The following is a 21,467-nucleotide window of genomic DNA, read 5'->3' as shown; positions in this document are numbered from 1 at the left end:
ACAACACATCTCACTGCACCTATCTGGTGTTTGTTTTTTACAGACAAGTGTGGTGTGTTCCTTGACCTCTATTATCAAAGCAAGTAACTTTTTCAAAATGCCCTCCATTTGATTTTTACAAATATTTATCCTGGTTATTCATTCACGTAGTCCTACATATCTTATAATAATCAATAGCTTCCAGTCCAAATGACAAATACATCTAAAACCACTTGACCTCCCTCCATTGTACACCCATTATAATTGCAATTTTTTTATTTAACAGATTTTATATGAATATTTTCTGTGATGGGTCTAATTTTCAATAGCTCACTCTCCATATGAGCTGCAGATCTACAGCCAATTGCGGTGGTTTCGTGATCTCTCTTATCAAATGGACATCTTTTATTTTTTCAAAATTCCTCCCTGTTGATTTTCTACAAATATGTATTATATTACAGCTGTGGTTATTCATTTACGTACAGATCAAATGTTCAATAGCTTCCACTCCAAATTACATATACATCTAAAATCACTTGAGGTTAGGTCTCTGAACTCCCTCGTCCATAGTACCAAAGACACTCGTTAAGAAACAAAAAAATGAACTAAAGCTGTTTAGAAACTCGTGCTACCGCATCAAGCTACTCTGGTCCTGGTGACAGCTGATCAGATGGGGGATAGCCGACACTACGGAACTAGCTATCCGTACAGCCGTCAACGAAATCAGACAAAGGGGTGTGAGGAAGTAAATGTTTTACACGATTGAATCAAGAAAGAGTGGATTAAATATGAATGTTAACTAGCTTGTTAGCTTATTTTTTTTTATAGCTACCGTGTTATCTAGGAAGGTAGGCTACACGTTAGCTAGCCAGCCAAACGTAAACGCTTTTCCCCTAAAGCTTTTGAGGCCTGTTCATCCTGACACTTTATTTTATAGTTCGTTAACCGAGGACACAACCAGCTCATTTGCGAGGTAAGTAACTTGCGAGCCATTTTTCGTTGCTGTACTAGGACCAACAAGCATCTCACGAGAGCCAACATTGGCAGCGTAGCCTATACCTATTTCTAGGTATCGTGTGGGAAATGGCTTTGAACTATTTATGTTAACCTGTTGATGCCAGATAGTAAGCTAACGTTAAGGTTATAATTTGGAAATCTAATTATAGCTAGCTAGTTTAATAAAAGTTCTCAGTCAGATATAGTTAACTACAGTACAGGTAACTCATTAGCAATTTTAACATGGCTGTTACAGCCAGTCAATTGATCCTTGGTGTAAATTGGTCATAGCAAACTAACGTTAGTTAGCTTGCTAGTCAGCTACATTTCCCTGAAATATAACTGCCAAACAACCGTCTATAATGTTAGCCGGAGTTGCTGATTAACATTACTAGCTAACGTTAGCTACATAAGTTAATTTCGAAGAGTATTTTGTTTTTCTTCAACATGTAGCTAGCTATTCTTTCTATACATGTTATTTTACACAGGTTAGAGTTTGGGAAGTGCACGTGGACTTCCACCCGCTAGAATGGTTTTTGCTCACTGTAGGTAGCACTGCTGATCTGTGCTACTCCCTCCTAGCTATCTGCCATCCGCAGCAGCAGGATGACTGACGTCCCCATCCGAATCATCATGAGACGCCTCCACCAGGGCTCCAAATGATATGATAGTAGCTAGCTGGATTGCATTCTGTGCCAGCAGGAGTCTTGTGCAGGTTCTGCTGCTCTCATTGGAGCAGTTATCGCTACGGTTTTGGGAAAGCCTTGAGACATCCGGGACTATGGGAAACAGCTGCGTTTGTAGAGAAGAAAGTGATGTGGAGGATGGATCCGCAACTCGCAGGCAACTCAGGCGAGTTGATCATCCCGCTGCCGATCCCCCTGAGGCACGAAGCAGTCGGCCCCGGGACCCTGTCAGACCCCCACGGCGTGGCCGGGGACCCCATGAACCCCGCCGGAAGAAACAAAACGTGGATGGGTTGGTGCTGGACACACTAGCTGTGATCAGGACTCTAGTTGACAAGTAAGTGTTTGAAATGTAGTCTAATTCCCAACCAAGCTAGTGGACATGGCATGCATAATAAACTTTGCTTCCCTTCACAGGTCGTGTTATGTGTCTGGACTGTAGTACAGTTTGTTCAGATTGTGCAGGCTCTTTGTTGGCACTTCAGACATTCACAGCACACACCTCTGGGGTCTTAAGATGTTTGAGGGGTGTGTAAACTCTCACTCGGGATAGGCTTACATCTTGGTACAAGCTTGTTGGCCATTGAGGTGTTATCCTCCAGACAGCCTCCTCTGCTCCCTCAGAACCCTGTCAATAGTGTTTAGGCTGACTGAATGCTTCCTCAGAGCTATAGAGGTCGGGGTATGATTTTACGCTCTAATGATGAAGGACTTGAACCTGTGAGCAGAGACAGATTCTTCTCTGGGATTATCCTCCAGGAGGAGTTCTCAAGGGAGCATTAGGTCTGCTGTCATTGGTCAGATTTACAGACAGGATGAGGGAGGCCAATGTGCCAGCCTCTATCAGACAAAACAACATCCTCAACAGTTACAGCCATCCATCGCACTGTTCTGCTCTGCCTCTAGCTTGTCATCTGAATTTCATAACTACTTAGAGCAAGAGACTTAACAATGCACCCACACATTACATGTGATGATTATTGAGCGTCACTGTCACAAGATTCTCTGTTCACAATCACTTTTGTTTTTAGCGACCAAGAGCCCCCCTACTCCATGATCACGCTGCATGAGATGGCTGAAACGGGTAAGACAAATGTCCTTATATGGTACTGTACATGAGCATTGATGTAATACATGGATTTCATAAGTTTCTCAAGAAAGATTATTCATTTTCTTCAGTATCAGATAGAACAGTAAGAGGAGCTCTGTCCTCTGTGGCTGTCTCCTGTGTCAAATTAAGTAATTAGTGTGTCCTCTTCGTAGCTGTAACCTCTGGATATCGATAGAGTGGATCATAAGGTTTCCCAGGCTTTGCCAGTCATTACCCTCTGTTAAAGGCTCTTCTAGCCTACACAATGATACTAATGCAGGCTTCCCATTCAGTCTCTAAGGCAATAATGAAATGCCTTTGTGCCTGCCTATTAGTCATGACAATCTCACCTGATCCCACAGCAAGATTGTGTTCATTTTACATTGAGACTTTTACTATTCCCTATTAATGCAGATTGTTTTTGAGAACCAGACCCATAGTGCCAGAGCATGGTGCTAGTTCTTGTGGACAGTCAGTGGCAGGTCTGAGCCTCTCTTTAGCTGGTTTCAGAGGTGGATCTAGTGGGGCCTAACAGTCTTAACATATGTATCCAGCCCGCCAGCTTGTCTCTCCTCTCGTTGCCCAGTCCCACTAGGATTTTGTGACTTTTTTGTGATTTCAGCGGCCAAAAATGCTTGATTTAGTGGCATCTTTTCAGAAATTCTGAGCTACATTTTGCAATGTTTTTTTTTCATGTTAATTTCAAATAAAGCAATAAAAAGTAATGTGCTCTGTTTTAGGACGATTTTTAAGCAGAATACATAATACCCCCAAAAATTGAAGCATTTAAAGTGCTCAATTTGGTTTATTTTCAACATTTAAAAAATGCATTCCCCCATAATCTGTAGGTACTAAAAAAGATTAAACTAGGATAAAAGAAACACTTGGGGTCCAAGCTGCATTTAAGACCTATTATATCTCAAGGTCAACTTGAGACAAAGTGCTGTTTCTTTTTTTGAAGAAACGCAGCTCTTTTTCTGAACATAATGAGAGGTGAAAAATAACAATTGCACCAATTAATTAGATAAAATATATATCCGTGTGTCATTCATAATCCACTCACACACACCTCTCGTCTCCATCAGGCTTGGGGCATGCTATAAACACGAGATGAACCTCCCATTCCCACCCACACTCTCTCAAAAAAACAAATGGATTCAAAGCTGATCAATCGCTTTCAATTTGAGGATCAATATTTATTTCGCATAAGTTGTCTTCAAAATACTTGATTGTGATTATTTATTTATTTTTCCTGAAAAGGTCGTAAGGGAGATAAACAACAGAAAATGTAAAAATAGAGTATTGTGGTTGATATGTACTTTTAAAACAGTATTACCGTTTATAAAAAATTCCAGGAAGATTGTACTTTCGTGATCCGTATTAAGTTTTACAGAGTTTAAAACGGAAAATCTGACAAATTGCACTCATAGACATCGTGGGGAGAGCAGAATGCCAACCACCCTACTAAAGCCAAGGTTAGCGGAGTAAAAGTTTGAGTAAAATGCCACTCACCTTGATTCTTTCAGCGCTTGCCACAGTCTTTCCTGCTACCACTTCAGTCATGGTGATCTGCCGCTGCTGTGGGAACTGTTCTCACATTCTCATATGCTTTGCTGATTCGAAGTGACTGTTGATTGTCGACTTTCTCTTGTGTTCCAGCACAACGTTACAAGGTGTGCAAAACAATTTCCCACCACTTTCATGTAAAACATTTGGAAATTGTTTCGCACTTTAGCTGTTATTTTTTGATGGCAAATGATTGATTTCTGTTCATTGTACTGTGGCTGTCAGCCATCAACAATCAGCCATCTTCGCACGTGAAAACACTGACAGGCCGTGGGGGGAAAACTTTGCTGACGTGTGGTTGGATTGGACCATTTTCCACGGTAATTGGTCAAAACTAGGAACCCGCTTTAATGCACTAAAAGGGCGGGGATTGGTCAAAATTGTGAGCTTTCGCATAATATTGATTGTTTTGATTTTGCATTGAATTTTGCAATTGCAGAATCCTGGGGGGACTTGTTGCCACAGCTGTGTACGGTTTACTTTATTTATAAGTGCATCTGTTGTTTTAATGGTTGAGAGAGACTGGTAGCTTTGGAGTTGGGCAGTCAGGTGTTGAGTCACTGCGACTGGGAAGGGTAGAATGGAGTTATTTTTGGGCCTGTTATCGGAAATAGGAGTGGGATTTTTCTAATGTTACACACTGATGTTTTGGATATCTGTAAAAGGGTAATTCCCCGTGAACGGAATTGCGCTGAGACACACTGATTTTTCACTTTAAAATGTATGCCAAACAAAGTTGAACAAACCATCCATCTACACTACATGGCCAAAAGTATGTGGACACTTTACATTAGTGGATTTGGATATTTCAGCCACACCTGTTGCTGACAGGTGTATACATTGAGGACTCAGTGACTTTCAAAGTGGCACCGTCATAGGATGCCACCTTTCTAACATGTCAATTCGTCACATTTCTGCCCTGCTAGAGCTGCTCCGGTCAACAGTAAGTGCTGTTATTGTGAAGTGGAAACGTCTAGGAGCAACAATGGCTCAGCCGCAAAGTGGTAGACAAGCTCACAGAACTGGACCGCTGAGTGCTGAAGCGTGTAATGTGTAAAAAATAATCTGTCCTCTGTTGCAACACTCACTACTGAGTTCCAAACTGCTTTTGGAAGCAACGTCAGCACAAGAACTGTTAGTCAGCAACTTCATGAAATGGGTTTCCATAGCAGAGCAGCGGCACACAAGCCTAAGATCGACATGCGCAATGCCAAGCGTCAGCTGGAGTGGTGTAAAGCTTGCCGGCTTTGGACTCTGGAGCAGTGAAAACACGTTCTCTGGAGTGATGAATCACACTTCACCATCTGTCAGTCCAAAGGACGAATCTGGGTTTGGCTGATGCCAGGAGAACTCTACCTGCCCCAATGCATAGTGCCAACTGTAAAGTTTGTTGGAGGAGGAATAATGATCTGGGGCTGTTTTTCATGGTTTGGGCTAGGCCCCTTAGTTCCAGTGGAGGGAAATCTTAACGCTACAGCATACAATAACATTCTAGATCATTCTGTGTATCCAACTTTGTGCCAACAGTTTGGGGTAAGCCATTTTTCAGCATGACAATGCCCCTGTGTATAAAGTGAGGGCAAAACAGAAATGGTTTGTCAAGGTCAGTGTAGAAGAACTTAACTGGCCTGCACAGAGCCTTGACCTCAACCCCATCGAACACCTTTGGGATGAATTGGAATGCCGACTACAAGCCATCAGTGCCAATAATGCTCTTGTGGCTGAATGGAAGCATGTCCCCGCAGCAATGTTCCAACATCTAGTGGAAAGCCTTCCCAGAAGAGTGGAGGCTGTTTTGCAGCAAAGGGGGGACCAACTCCATGTTAATGCCCATGATTTTGGAATGAGATGTTTGATGAGCAGGTGTCCACATACATTTAACAAATTACACTGAACATTTTACAAAAACACATTTGTTAACAGAATTTCTGTAAAATCTCCCTCCGCTTTTTTATGTACCACGTTTACCAAAAACTTTAAATATTTGCTCCGAATTAAGATTCAAAGATGTCTGCAGAAGGAATGGGGTGTCAGCTATGAAATGACACCTTGACTTATTCAACTACAGTAAGTAAAGTGGATTTACAGCCGTTACCATAATTACATCACCGGTCCCTGATCTCTACTTTCCAGAAATGCATAATAATGGATATGAATGTCATTCTCTTCATGACGATATAGTCTGAATTGTAGGGCCCTATAAAATCTGCGTCGCTGTGAATGTGGACAGAATCATGTAATCCAGACATTTTTTAAATGGAATTCAACAATATTTTTAGTAGGAAATCAATTAAATGTATTGAATTTATTAAAACATTTATTAATATGCCTAAAATGATCATAAGCCATGAACAAAATGCATCAGTGATTCCTATTTTCCTTAAACTTTCTGAAGAGGAAATGCAGTAATGCCCCTGTCTTTGTGGGTACATTTCTACTACTTTGTGTAGTTGTTAGTGATTTTTTTTATTTTACCTTTATTTATCTAGGCAAGTCAGTTAAGAACAAATTCTTATTTTCAATGACGGCCTAGGAACAGTGGGTTAACTGCCTGTTCAGGGGCAGAACGACAGATTTGTACCTTGTCAGCTCGGGGGTTTGAACTTGCAACCTTCCGATTACTAGTCCAACACTCTAACCACTAGGCTACCCTGCCGCGATATGTCATCTGGTAGATGGAAAGGCATTCTCGAAAACCCTCTCAATTAAATGTTAACTGCAAAGTAGCCTGATATTATGATTATTTGCATCAATAAGTATCTTGCTGGTGGGCAGTTGAATTAGGGTATCAACACAACAACAACAAAATTTCAGACCCTGTGGTGTCCTGATGGGGTGTAAGCATTGTTGCGGACTTACAACATCACAGTTTTTGTTTTTCTATTACAGTATGATTTTGAGAGCAAAAAAATGGAGAAGAAACGAAACCTGGGAAGAAGCCCAGGAGAAAGCATAATTAGGATTAAAAATAAACTGATGTAGTAGTACAGGGATAGGCAACTGATGGCCTGATGGCCTCCCTTTTTGTGGACCGCGTCTACATTTTTGTATTTTATGAACTCAGTCAGTCTCAACTTACTGTTGAGCGTTAGAATAGTAGAATGCACAATGTGCAATTTCGAAATGTTGTGCATCATCAATTTCTCTCTCTGTCAGTCACTAACCATATTTACATCCACAGCGTTTATGCAAGTGAAGTCATACTGTATAAAAAAATCACGACAGCTGTGATGGAAACACAGTTTCGGTACAATTTGATAAATGCCAACAGATAATTTGTTTGTTTGACATGGTGGGATCCAACATAATTTCGCTTGGGGACCCCAAAAGGCTAGAGCCAGCTCTGACTGCATGCATGGGTATGAATGTGGGTACACAGACCGACGAGCAACCGCGGCCCCCTGACGAGCAACTGCGGTCCCCCACCCTATCAAAGTTGTCCATCCCTTTTTATAGGGCTCTAGAATAGGTACACAAAAGTAAGAAGGATATTGCATACTTCTATTCCTCACACTGGCTATTATTTTAATGAGCTCTGCCCTCCAAAAAACACCTCATTTGGTTGGTTAGGACCAAACCTGAACCAATTATAGAGGTCTGTTTCACAAGTTTGGACATCAAAGTACAGCACAGTAGAGCTCAGTATAGTACAATACAGTACATTATACTGTACTCATACAGTACACTGTACTGTGTAGTGTTGTCACGATACCAGAATTTACTTCGATACCAGGTTTAGCATCATGATACTCAATGCCAGAATTATACCACGGCAAAACAATAAAGCATATTTATATAAAAAATGTGTTTCAGCGGTAGCATGGCTCTCGACCTTCGCCTCCCAAGTCCGTAGGGGAGTTGCAGCGATGGAACAAGACTAAATACCAATTTGGAATCGGGGAGAAAAAGGACTAAAAAACAAATGTGTGCGGTTTTAACTGTACCGGGCAGAAGGCGTGTATGGTGTCATGTGGGCGAGCGGTTTGCAGATGTCAACAGAGTTCTCCATGGTGGCTGTGGCGTTATGGCATGGGCAGGCATAAGATGCAGACAACGAACACAATTGCATTTTATCGATGGCAATTTGGATGCACAGAGTTACCGTGACGAGATTCTGAGGCCCATTGTCGTGCCATTCATCCGCCGCAATCGCCTCATGTTTCAGCATGATGAGGCACAGACCCATGATGCAAGGATCTGTACACAATTCCTGGAAGCTAAAAATGTGTCTGCATACTCACCAGACATGTAACCCATTGACTCTCTTTGGGATGCTCTGGATCAACGTGTACGACAGCGTGCTCCAGTTCCCGACAATATCCAGCAACTTCGCACAGCCATTGAAGTGGAGCCTGATCAACTCTATGCGTAGGAGATGTGTTGTGCTGCATGAGGCAAATGGTGGTCACACCAGATACTGACTGGTTTTCTGATCCACGCCCCTACTTTTTTTAAGGTACAATATCTGTGACCAACGGATGCATATCTGTATTCCCAGTCATGTGAAATGCATAGATTAAGGCCGAATGAATGTATTTCAATTGTCTGATTTCCTTATATGAACTAACTCAGTGAAATCTTAGAAATTGATGCATGTTGAATTTGTTTTTGTTCAGTGTAGTTTGCAGGGGTCTTCACTTCAATATTGTCTTAATCAAGACTTAATCTGGTCGACATTTTCTAAGAGCCCTTTTCTATCTTTTTGACCAGAAATCAACGCCTTTGCTTCTTCCTCGTTTTTAGGATGTAAAATGGATATGTATATGGGTTCATTTCTCAATATTGATGCTTAGCTTTCATTTGACACTCAATTTCATATACTCCTATGAGCTGTTGCTCTTCATGGGTCCTTTTACATGGAAATGTCCAAAAGACATCCATCTGCCTTGTGCTGCTGTTGCCACAGAAGTTAAAATTGAGTTACATAGTTTAACGCAGGGAAAGGTTAGAAATTATTCAATTATATTGAATTAAGGGTGGCTAGGGGGAAGAGAAGCCAAAATAATACCTCACTTTCCACCAAATTCAACAGTAATTGAGTTTCAGTTTCTGGCCAGTTGAGTGATGCACAATACGCCTCAAAGCAGACGTGCTTAGACATTAAACCTCAGACCGCACATATCTGCATCTAGTGTGACAACTACAAATAGGCTGTTAATTAACCAGTTTTGCTATCCCCTGCTAACCTCCACCTTTTCCCCCTACCCTACCCCCTGTGCCACCCTAAGATGACGGCTGGTTGGAGGTGGTCCAGTCTCTGATCCGAGTCATACCGCTGGACGACCCACTGGGACCAGCTGTGATTACCCTGCTGCTTGACGAGTGCCCACTGCCCACCAAAGTGAGTATTAGTTACCACCTGGGTCTCGTCTGTGTAATGCCTCCAAGATCCATCTTCCTTGCCTAATGCCTACACAAAACTCAAATTCAAAGCTCAACTTCCCAAAGCATGGCCATCCACTCTTAGACACTCATTGATAGCAGCTGATTACAACACACCAAGCTCATGTTCCAGTAGGGATGGGGGTGTGGGATTGATAGTTACTAAAAAAATAACTAGGGTTGAGGAGTGATGTTGCCACTACAGTGCATCTGTAAGATGGTTGGAGACAAGGTTTCCAGTTCAGGGTACTTATTAACTAACTAAAAAGTACAGTACAGGGACATTGGAGCACATGGGGTTAGGATGTAGATTTGATGGCTTGTAAGGCCAGTAGGTAAGTTTGTGATACAAGTTATGATATGAGGTTGTAGTTCTGGGGGTTATAAAATTGAGATGTTAACATACAATCATGACTGACAAGTTCAAAAGGATAAGAAATTGAAAGTAGCAAACAAACTGAGGATGTACAGTGCCTTTGGAAAGTATTCAGACCCCTTTACCTTTTCCACATTTTGTAAGGTTACAGCCTTATTCTAAAATGGATTAAATAGTCCCCCCTCATCAATCTACACACAATATCCCATAACGACAAAGCAAACAGTTTTTAAATACATTTTTGCTAAATTAGAAAAATGAAATAAAAAGTATTCTTACCCTTTACTCTGTGCTTTGGTGAAGCATCTTTTGGCAGTTAGTATCTCTATTTTATAACATCCTTGAGTCTTCTTTGGTATAATGCTACAAGCTTGGCACACCTGCTTCTCTGCAAATCCTCTCAAGCTCTGTCAGGTTGGATGGGTAGCGTTGCTGCACAGCAATTTTCAGGTCTCTCCTGAGATGTTCGATCGGGATCAAGTCCGGGCTCTGGTTGAGCCACTCAAGGACATTCAGAGACTTGTCCCGAAGCCACTCCTGCGTTGTCTTGGCTGTGTGCTTAGGGTTGTTGGGACTGGAGCAGGTTTTCATCAAGGATCTTTCTGTACTTTACTGTACTTTACAAGTCTCACAGTCCCTGCAGCTGAAAAACATCCCCACAGCATGATGCTGCCACCATCATGCTTCTCCGTTGGATGGTACCAGGTTTCCTCCAGACGTGACGCTTGGCATTCAGGCCAAAGAGTTTATTTTTTGTTTCATCAGACCAGAGTATCTTGTTTCTCATGGTCAGAGTCCTTTAGATGCCTTTTTGGTAAACTCCAAGTGGGCTGTCGTGCCTTTTACTGAGGAGTGGCTTCAGTCTGGCCACTCTACCATAAAGGCCTGATTGGTAGAGTGCTGCAGAGATGGTTGTCCTTCTACAAGGTTCTCCCATCTCCATAGAGGACCTCTGGAGCTCTATCAGAGTGACCATCGGGTTGTTGGTCACCTCACTGACCAAGGCCCTTTTCCCCTGATTCTGTCTCTGAGTTCTACAGACAATTCCACCGAACTCATGGCTTGGTTTTTGATATAGGCCTGTTTTCGCATTGTCATTATGGGGTATTGTGTGTAGATTGCTGATATTTTTTTATTTAATCCATTTTAGATTGAGACTGTTACATTACAATGTGGAAAAAGTCAAGGGTCTGAATACTTTCTGAAGGACCTGTATATACGAAGGTATGTGGACACCCCTTCAATGAGTGGATTTGGATATTTCAGCCATACCCGTTGCTGACAGGTGTATAAAATCGAGCACACAGCCATGCAATCTTCATTGACAAACATTGGCGGTAGAATGGCCTTAAGAGTTCAGTGACTTTCAACGTGCCACCGTCATAGGATGGCACTTTTCCAACAAGTCAGTTTGTCAAATTTCTTCCCTGCTAGAGCTGCCCCGGTCAACTGTAAATGCTGTTATTTTGAAGTGGTAGGCCACACAAGCTCACAAAACGAGACCGCCGAGTGCTGAAGCACGTTAAAATTGTATCTCGGTTGCAACACTCACTACTGACTTCCAAACTGCTTCTGGAAGCAACGTCAGCACAAGGACTCTTCATCGGGAGCTTCATGAAATGGGTTTCAATGGCCGAGATGCCGCACACAAGCCTAAGATCACCATGCGCAGTGCCAAGCGTCACCCCTAATGGTGTAATGCTTGCCGCCATTGGGCTCTGGAGCAGTGGAAATGCATTCACTGGAGTGATGAATCACACTCCCCCATGTGGCAAACCGACGGACGAATCTGGGTTTGGCGGATGCCAGGAGAACACTACCTGCCACAATGCATAGTGCCAACTGTGAAGTTCGGTGGAGGAGGAATAATGGTCTGGGGCTGTTCTTTCATGGTTCGGGCTTGGCCCCTTAGTCCCAGTGAAGGGAAATCTTAACGCTACAGCCTACATTGACATTCTAGATTCTGTGCTTCCAACTGTTTGGCAGCAGGTTGGGGAAGAGGCCCTTTCCTGTTTTAGCAAGACAATGCCCCTGGGCGCAAAGCGAGGTCCATACAGAAATGGTTTGTTGAGATCGGTGTGGAAGAACTTGACTGGCCTGCACAGAGCCCTGACCTCACCTTTTTGGGATAAATTGGAATGCTGACTGCGAGCCAGGCCTAATCGCCCAACCTCACTAATGCTCTTGAGGCTTAATGGCAGGAAGTTCACGCAGCAATGTTCTAACCTCTAGTGGAAAGCTTTCCCAGAAGAGTGGAGGCTGTTACAGCAGCAAAGGGGACCAACTCCATATTAATGCCCATGATTTTGGAATGAGATGTTCGGCGAGCAGGTGTCCACATACTTTTGGTAATGTAGTGTTTCTAACATGCTGAAGTGACACGTAATTTTACTGAAGTGACAAGTAATTTGGCAGCATTATATAAACTTCAACTAAAAATTCTTATTTATACATGTTCTTAGATAAAATAATAAAATATATTTTCCTTGTTTCATTTCATTATCATAAACAAATTGTACATATATTTCAATTCCAAAAGGAAACTATAAAATAACACATGGAATCATGTAGTGACCAAAAAAGGGTTAAACAAATCTAATTATATTTTATTTTTGAGATTCTTCAAAGTAGTCACCCCTTGCCTTGATGACAGCTTTGCACATTGTTGGCAATATCTCAACCAGCTTCATGAGGTAGTCACCTGGAATGCATTTCAATTAACCGGTGTACCTTATTTTGTGCAATTTCTTTCTTTCCTTCCTTAATGCATTTGTGCCGACAAGGTAGGTGTGGTATACAGAAGATGGCTCTATTTGGTAAAAGATCAAGTCCATATTCTAGCAAGAACAGCTCAAATAAGCAAAGAGAAATGACAGTCCATCATCACTTTAAGACATGAAGGGCAGTCAATCTGGAAAATTTCAAGAACTTTGAACGTTTCTTCAAGCGCTATGATGAAACTGGCTCTCATGAGGCCCGCCACAGGAAAGGAAGACCCAGTGTTACCTCTGCTATAGAGGGTAAGGTCATTAGAGTTAACTGAACTTCAGATTTGGCGAAGTAGGTTGTAATTCGATGATAAATTAACAGGCACCGCATTGATTATCCAATGCAGGACAAGCTAGATCAACTAGTAATATCATTAACCATGTGTAGTTAACTAGTGATTATGTTTTGATTGATTTCTTTTACAAGGTAAGTTTAATACTAGCTAGCAACTTACCTTGACTCCTTGCTGCACTCGCGTAACAGGTAATCAGCCTGCCACGCAGTCTCCTCCTGGAGTGCAATGTAATTGGCCATAATCAGTGTCTAAAAATGCTGATTACCGATATGAAAACTAATCGGTCGACCTCTGATCTCAACATCAACTGTTCAGAAGAGACTTCATGAATCAGGCCTCCATGGTCAAATTGCTACAAAGAAACCACTACCAAAGGACACCAGTAAGAAGCAGAGACTTGCTTGGGCCAAGAAACCGGAGCAATGGACATTAGACCGGTGGAAATCTGTCCTTTGGTCTGATGAGTTCAAATTTGAGATTTTTGGTTCCAACCGTGAGACGCAGAGTAGGTGAACAGATGATCGCCGCATGTGTGGTTCCCACTGCGAAGCATGGAGGAGGTGGTGTTATGGTGTGGGGATGCTTTGCTGGTAAACACTGATTTTATTTAGAATTCAAGGCACAGTTAACCAGGATGGCTACCATAGCATTCTGCAGTGATACACCATCCCATCTGGTTTGGGACTATCATTTGTTTTTCAACAGGACAATGACCCAAAACACACCTCCAAGCTGTGTCGGGGGTATTTGACCAAGAAGGAGAGTGATGGAGTGCTGCATCAGATGACCTGGCCTCCACAATCATCTGACCTCAACCTATTTGAGATGGTTTGGAATGAGTTGACCACAGAGTGAAGGAAAAGTAGCCAACAAGTGCTCAGCATATGTGGGAACTCCTTCAAGGTTGTTGGAAATGCATTCCAGGTGAAGCTGGTTGAGAGAATGCCAAGAGTGTGCAAAGCTGTCATCAAGGCAAAGGGTGAATACTTTGAAGAATCTCAAATATATTTTGATTTTAAAAAATCGGTTACTACATGATTCCATATGTTATTTCATAGTTGATGTCTCCCCTATTATTCTACAATACAGAAAATAGTTTTTTTTTAAAACAACAAAAAAAAAAAAAACTTGAATGAATAGGGGTCCAAACTTTTGACTGGTACTGTACAATAATGCAAAGTACTCACTTTCAGTCACGCACAACATGGAATGGAAAAGTTGGCCACCCCAAACATTCACCAACAAAAATAATTAAGACTGGAGGGAGAAACTGCTGCTTAAATAGTAAAGGGTATTAGGGATGTTAATCGCTCAGCCGCCCAAAATTAATTTGACCGGTCATGCTTATCAGTCTATAGGTGAATTTGCAGTGTCTTGGTTGACCAGAATTATTATTTAGCTGAAAATAGTAATGTACAGTGACTTTAAAGTAGTTGCCGTACGAAAGGTACTTTCTAATGGCTGTCTCTCGTCAGTGATCCGCGAGCAAGCTAGAACGGAGACTCGTTGCTATGCAACTCCGAATCAGGCTGCAGGGAGGAGCAGCACGAGCAGCTAAGAAGAGCTGTGCCAGCAACCAAAGTTTCACAACATTTCTCTACTGTTCATATCTACTTTTTTTAATTGTCCAGAAGCCAAAGGCACAATCCTACTCATATTAACAACCCATCTTATATGTTGCATATTTACGTTTTCCCTCTTTCTCAGTTTCTAACGGAGACGTTCATCACTCTGTCACATGAAACGGCTCTCATCAGGTGCATCTTTTCGAACCGTGTTTTCCCACATTGTAATTTAGGAAATGTTTGTAAATGATGTATTTATTACATTCTCTGCTTCATTACAATAGTTGCATGTTTAATATGAGAGGATAGACTTGCCATAGTCACTTTTTTTCAAAGCTAATGAAAAATATTCAGTTACTTCCATGCATAGGATTTTCGGTTTAAAGGATTTTTAAGCCTTGATACAATTGAGACATGGATTGTGTATGTGTGCCATTCAGAGGGTGAATGGGCAAGAAAAAATATTTTAAGTACTTTTGAATGGGGTATGTTGGTAGGTGCCAGGCACACTGCTTTGAGTGTGTCAAGAACTGCAATGCTGCTAGGCTTTTCACGCCCGATCGATTCCTGTGTGTATCAAGAATGGTCCACCACTCAAAGGACATCCAGCCAACTTGACACAACTGTGGGAAACATTGGAATCCACATGGGCCAGCATCCCTGTGGAATGTTTCCACACCTTTTGTAGTATCCATGGCCCGATTTAATTGAGGCTGTTCTGAGGGCAAAATGGGGTGCAACTCAATATTAGGAAGGTGTCCCTAATGTTTTGTACACTGTGTGTACTGTGCCTTCAAAACCTATTCACACCCTTAGATTTTTCCCCACATGTTGCGTTACAGCCTGATATTAAAGTTGATTAAATATATATTTTTTGTCACTGGCCTACACACAATACCCCTTAATGTCAATGTGGATTTATGTAATAAAAATAATAAATTAAAATTGAAAGGCTGAAATGTCTTGACACAATACATATTCAACCCTTTTGTTATCGCAAGCATGAATAAGTTCAGGGGTAGAATATTTCGTAACAAGTCACGTAATCGCTCTGTGTGCAATAATAGTGTTTAACATGATTTTTGAATGACAACCATGTCTCTGTCCCCCACACATACAGATAATTGTAAGGTCCCTCAGTTGAGCAGTGAACACTGATTCAACCACAGAGGCCAGGGAGAATATCCAATGCCTTTCAAAGACCGGCACCTAATGGTAGATAAAAAAATACAAAAATCAGACATTGAATATCCCTTTGATCATGGTGCAGTTATTAATTATATTTAGGATGGTGTACCAATACTTCCAGTCACTACAAAGATACAGTTGTCCTTACTAACTCAGTTGCCAGAGAGGAAGGAAAAAGCTCAAGGAGTTCACCACGAGGCCAATGGTGACTTTAAAACAGTTAGAGTTGATAGCTGTGACCGGAGAACACTGCGGCTCGATCAACAACATTGTAGTTAATCCACAATACTAACCTAATTGACAGAGTAAAAAGAACACAGCCTGTACAGAATAAAGATATTCCAAAACATGCATCCTGTTTCCAACAAGACACTAAAGTAATACTGCAAAAAAATGTGGCAAAGCAATTGACTTTTTGTCCTGTCTACAAAATGTTATGTTTGGGGCAAATCCAATACAACATAACTGAGTACCACTCTACATATTTTCAAACAGTGGTGGCTGCATCATGTTATGGGTATGCTTGTAATTGTTAAGGACTACAGAGTTTTTATGGATAAAAAAAAAGAAACGTAATGGAGCTAAGCACAGGCAAAATCCTAGAGAAAAGCTTGGTTGTCTGCTTTCCACCAGACACTGGGAGATTAATTCACCTTTCAGCAAGACAACATTTGCAAACAAATCTACACTAAAGTTACTTTCCAAGAAGACGGTGAAAGTTCCTGAGAGGCCGAGTTACAGTTGACTTAAATCTACAACTATGGCAAGGCCTGAAAATGGTTCTCTAGCAACGACCAAAAACTAATTTGACAGTGCTTGAATCATTATTTTAAAGAATAATGGGGAAATGCTGCACAGGTGTAAAAAGCTCTTAGACTTACCCAGAAAGCCTCACAACAAAATGTTGACTCGAAGGTGATTACTTATGTAAAATAGATTTTCTTTATTTCATTTTCAATAAATTTTGCAAACCTTTCTAAAATTGTATTGTGTGTAGATGGGTGGGGAAAAAATAATACACTTTGAATTCAGCCTGTAACACAACAAAACGTAGAATAAATCAAGGGGTATGAATACTTTCTGAAGAAACTGTATTATGAAAGAAAAGGCTATATGACGTTTCAATAGATTTCAAGAGACATTGTTTTCCTTCGTTGGGCTTTCAAAACAGTGCTTGTTTCCCCTCCTTTGTCAGGATGCTCTACAGAAGTTGTCTGAGATGCTGAGCTTGAGTGCCACTGTGGCCCGCCAGGATGCCATGATCCCTTCTAAGCACCGCAACACTACTGCTGTACTGGGCTGCCTGGCTGAGAAACTGGCTGGTAAGTGTGGATGCAACCTGATCTCCTTCATTCTCTTACACACACACACGTTTTTTTTACTATCCATGTAGGGACAATTGATTCCCATTCTAAATCCTATTTTTCTTAACCTAACTTTACCCTAATTGTTACTCTAAACCTAACCCTTAAGCCTAAAAAAATATTATTCCTTGTGAGGACTGGCGAAATGTCCCCACTTGTCCAAATTTTCCTTGTTTTACTAAACTTGATGAATTCTGGTCCCCACAAGAATGGTAAACCCCACACAGCACTTTATCTTACACACACACACACACACACACACTCTTGAACTCACATAATCAACAGTGAAAAATGAAAATGCTCTCAAGTGCTACAGGTTATTTGACCCTAGTTGACGAACCAGTATTTGGCATACCAAATGGTCATTGTGAACTGAAACAGCTGATCCTGCAGGTTTGAGTTGTATGCTTGTCATGACACGGCCAAAATGCTCTGCCTTTGCTCTGACAGTTCTGCTGAGCCTTCAGCACTGGGCTGGGGAGAGGGTGGCCAGGGTGAGACAACTCAGTCTGTCTGACATACCCAACAGGGGTTGCCTCTACTATTCAATGCCTGTCTGTTTACACCCCAAACTTTGAATTACACATAGTTTTTCTCTGGAAGCGTTGTTACTATTTCTTTGTATTATTATTTTTTAACTCTATCATTGGGAAGGGCTCGTAAGCAAGCATTTCACGGTAAAGTCTACACCCATTGTATTCGGCGCATGTGAAACATATTATATATAATTTTTGTTGGGAGTCCAATCCTGTCCCTTTACTGTGGCCCTTAGTGTTGTTCATTCACCTAACGACCACTCCACATGTCTCAGGTCCAGCCAGCATTGGACTCCTGAGCCCTGGAACACTGGGGTACCTGCTGGAGAGCCTGGTGAGACCACAACAAACATGTAGAACCACACAAATGCTGTTGCTCTGTCAATAGTCATATACTTGGGTTACATGTCATTTTTCTGTAGAATGAGGCTGAGACCTTGTCTAATTTATCTGAACATCTCTGTTCCCAGAGTTCTGAGGCACATCCTACTGTAATGCTCTTTGCCCTCATAGCCTTGGAGAAGTTCTCACAGACCAGTAAGTTTGTCCCCTTATCCTGCACATCGTTCTGAAGGTTGCTATGCTATCCCATTGGCCACAAAACGGACTAGTAACTGTTATATTTCCCTGTTGCAGGTGAGAACAAGCTAACAGTGTCTGAGTCGTGTATAAGTGAACGACTGGGGGTTCTGGAATCGTGGGCTGACCACACAGACTACCTGAAGCGCCAGGTCGGCTTCTGTTCCCAATGGAGCCTAGATAACCTCTGTGAGTAGTAGGGTACATCATGTTAGGGAGGACAGTTCTCATCCACTGACTGTTAATATTCTCTCCATCCTTTCTCCTCAGTCCTGAAAGATGGCCGTCAGTTCACCTACGAGAAGGTGAACTTGAGCAACATCAACGCCATGCTGAACAGCAACGACGTCAGCGAGTATCTCAAGATCTCTCCCAGTGGACTGGAGGTGAGGGGGCCTCTCTCTGTAACACGCCTGACAGAGCAGTGTGACTAGAATGATCCCTGTTGCGCACACAATAAATTATTATACTTGGTTTGTTATGCTAAATGCCAGTATCACACTGATCAGTATCACCCTGTTCCATAGAGATAATGGATCTGCCCTTTTCTCCACTCTCCCAAGGCGCGCTGCGACGCGTCCTCCTTTGAGAGTGTCCGCTGTACCTTCTGTGTGGACTCAGGCGTGTGGTACTATGAGGTCACAGTGGTCACCTCCGGGGTCATGCAGATTGGCTGGGCCACCAAGGACAGCAAGTTCCTTAACCATGTACGTGCTTACATGCTGTACTGCTACACACTGCAAGCAGTGTTTATTTCTGCTAGAGACTGAATGGCGTAATGTGTGTGTTTCAGGAGGGTTATGGGATAGGAGATGATGAATACTCGTGTGCATATGATGGCTGCAGGCAGCTAATCTGGTACAACGCTCGCAGTAAACCACACTCCCACCCCTGCTGGAAAGAGGGTAAGTGCATCCCAAACTCCATACAGTTTCATGTTGTAGCTCAGAGGCAGGCTGTAATGGCGAGATGTCTGTCAACACCTCGGCTTACACACATTTGTTACCAAACTACTGTCCCTTACAAGCATATGCTTAAGCCTTACACTTTCTTTGATCTGTAGGAGATGCCATAGGTTTCCTACTGGACCTCAGTAAGAAGCAGATGCTTTTCTACCTGAATGGACATCAGCTCCCCTCAGAGAAGCAGGTGTTTTCCTCTGCAACGTGAGTGTACACACCCTGCTCCTGCTTGCTCTATTTTCTGGCCATAATCCAAAGTGCACCCCACACAAGTATTAACATACTGTACATTTCAGTAACTCACTGCCACGTCCAATATCCTCATTAGTCTTCCTACTTCCTTTCTTTTTCCAGGTCTGGCTTCTTTGCAGCAGCAAGTTTCATGTCCTACCAACAATGTGAGTTTAACTTTGGGGCGAAGCCCTTCCGCCATCCCCCGTCTGTCAAGTTCAGCACCTTCAATGACTTTGCCTCACTGGCGTCTGATGAGAAGATTATCCTTCCCAGGTAAGTCTGAGCTAATGTAGCCTTGGGCAAAATGGTTAGGCTTTAAATGATCACTCTAGTTGAACAGGACATCTGCACATTATGTGAACTCCCATGTACCATTTAGTGACTGCTTGTGTGTTCCTCAGACACCGGCGCCTGGCCCTGCTCAAGCAGGTGAGCATCAGAGACAACTGTTGCACCCTCTGCTGTGACCAGATGGCCGATACAGAGCTGAGACCCTGCGGACACAGGTACAACAACTTCCCTCTCTGTTTCACACCTTGTACCTGTATTGAGTATCTAGCCATTTGCCTGTGTGTTACGGATCCTTATCTGGTCTCTGTGTGTTTTGTATCCTTAGTGGGATGTGTATGGAGTGTGCCTTACAGCTGGAGACGTGCCCGTTGTGTCGCCAGGACATCCTGACCCGTGTCAGACTCATCTCACATGTGTCCTGACACATCACCTTCAAACCAGGACATGAACGCTCCTCCCCTCCTCCTATCACCTTTATCCCAGTAATCAACCCGACCAATAGGACTGTGAGGCTGTGCCAGGGTTCCTGATCGGACCCTGGGCCTAATGTGAGGAGGGAGTAATGGGACCTGACAGAGCTCCAGTAGAGATACAGTGTGGGGGATAGGACAAGGAGGGGTAACCCTTTCTTCTGCACTCCATGGCGTGTTCTCTCTGTGAGGAGATGGGGCCCCCACAACCCGTCTGGGAGCAAAAAAAAGTGCTTGGCGAGTGAGGGGGCAGTGGGAGGAAGACAAATAGAGACATTACCAGGCAGCAGCATTTCCAGAATCACCCCATCAATCTTAATGTCATAAACTCTGTGTCTGCACATGGATCTGCCTAATGTTCCCTCTCTTAGGCTCTGGTCAATGTGTCCTGTGTAGCTCTGCTCAGAGGTTTTACATGTATCTGTGATTCTCTTGTTTTATTCTGACTAAACGTAAAGGCACAACAACGAAGAGACAGCCTTTGTTGGCTCAGTTGGCTGTGCCAATGATGTTAAGGCCCTGCTCGATCATACAATACTAGCACAGATTTGTCCCTCTCCTCTACTTGAAGCATTTCTGGGTTGAGTAACCATGCTGTTATAAATGAGATTGAACATTTTATGAAATAACTGTTACTCAAAATATTATTATATATCTACAATTCAAACAAAATATAATGAAATTGTGGTTATTGAAATCACAGCTAATCACATTTTAATTATGGGGTTATGTGAAGTGGTTGTGGAAAATCTGAAGGTACTACATCTCAATCAATACGAATGACTACATTTGGCCACAGTGTGTATATATGGAGGACCAGTTGTCTCCAGTCCATTCCTGACAATGAGTTAGTCATGGAAGAAATGAAGAGTTAAACGTTCAATTGTATCTGTTTTTAATGGAGTAGCCCCAGGGGTCACAAAGATGTGATTTACTGAATAATCATTGTTTTCTGGGTTATGATAATTGTAATAAATGTATTGTGTTGCTTGTCAACGATGCCAATTTTATTGACAAGATTTAGCAGGCTAGCTACATCACTACTAAACGCATCAGCCAAAATGTATGATGTGTATGCCACGCCGCATTATCATGGGACGAAAATAAATGTAGTCCATGATTGCAATAAAGGACCTATT

The 21,467-nt window shown here is 42.3% G+C and overlaps 1 protein-coding gene across 2 annotated transcripts; it reads left to right on the top strand.

Moving 5' to 3' along the window:
• The first annotated feature begins 368 nt into the window (after positions 1 to 368).
• On the top strand, positions 369 to 21,324 carry rspry1 (ring finger and SPRY domain containing 1). Of its 2 annotated transcripts, none has more exons than XM_035790965.2 (15): positions 369 to 952; positions 1,558 to 1,998; positions 2,693 to 2,745; positions 9,546 to 9,658; positions 17,088 to 17,214; positions 18,068 to 18,126; positions 18,263 to 18,329; positions 18,429 to 18,560; positions 18,642 to 18,757; positions 18,935 to 19,078; positions 19,165 to 19,276; positions 19,435 to 19,537; positions 19,688 to 19,840; positions 19,969 to 20,073; positions 20,184 to 21,324. In XM_035790965.2, the coding sequence occupies exons 2-15, from the start codon at positions 1,640 to 1,642 to the stop codon at positions 20,278 to 20,280; spliced, it is 1,740 nt and encodes a 579-aa protein (XP_035646858.1). In that variant the 5' UTR covers positions 369 to 952; positions 1,558 to 1,639; the 3' UTR covers positions 20,281 to 21,324. The 2 variants fall into 2 exon arrangements, with proteins under 2 accessions (XP_035646858.1, XP_035646859.1); XM_035790966.2 differs by having other exon boundaries at positions 370 to 952; positions 1,678 to 1,998.
• The last annotated feature ends 143 nt before the right edge of the window (positions 21,325 to 21,467 follow it).

Source organism: Oncorhynchus keta, chromosome 17, assembly GCF_023373465.1.
Source record: "Oncorhynchus keta strain PuntledgeMale-10-30-2019 chromosome 17, Oket_V2, whole genome shotgun sequence".
NCBI lineage: Eukaryota > Metazoa > Chordata > Actinopteri > Salmoniformes > Salmonidae > Oncorhynchus > Oncorhynchus keta.
Note: the sequence above shows the minus strand (reverse complement) of the source record. Positions and strands in the feature narration are given on the sequence as shown.

Excerpts from the sequence above, each read along its gene's own strand:
- rspry1 (XM_035790965.2), top strand. The coding sequence starts at position 1,640 with ATGATAGTAGCTAGCTGGATTGCATTCTGTGCCAGCAGGAGTCTTGTG. Across the intron at positions 18,330-18,428 it reads GGAGAAGTTCTCACAGACCA|GTGAGAACAAGCTAACAGTG; the intron begins GTAAGTTTGTCC and ends TCCCTGTTGCAG. Across the intron at positions 20,074-20,183 it reads CTGAGACCCTGCGGACACAG|TGGGATGTGTATGGAGTGTG; the intron begins GTACAACAACTT and ends TTGTATCCTTAG.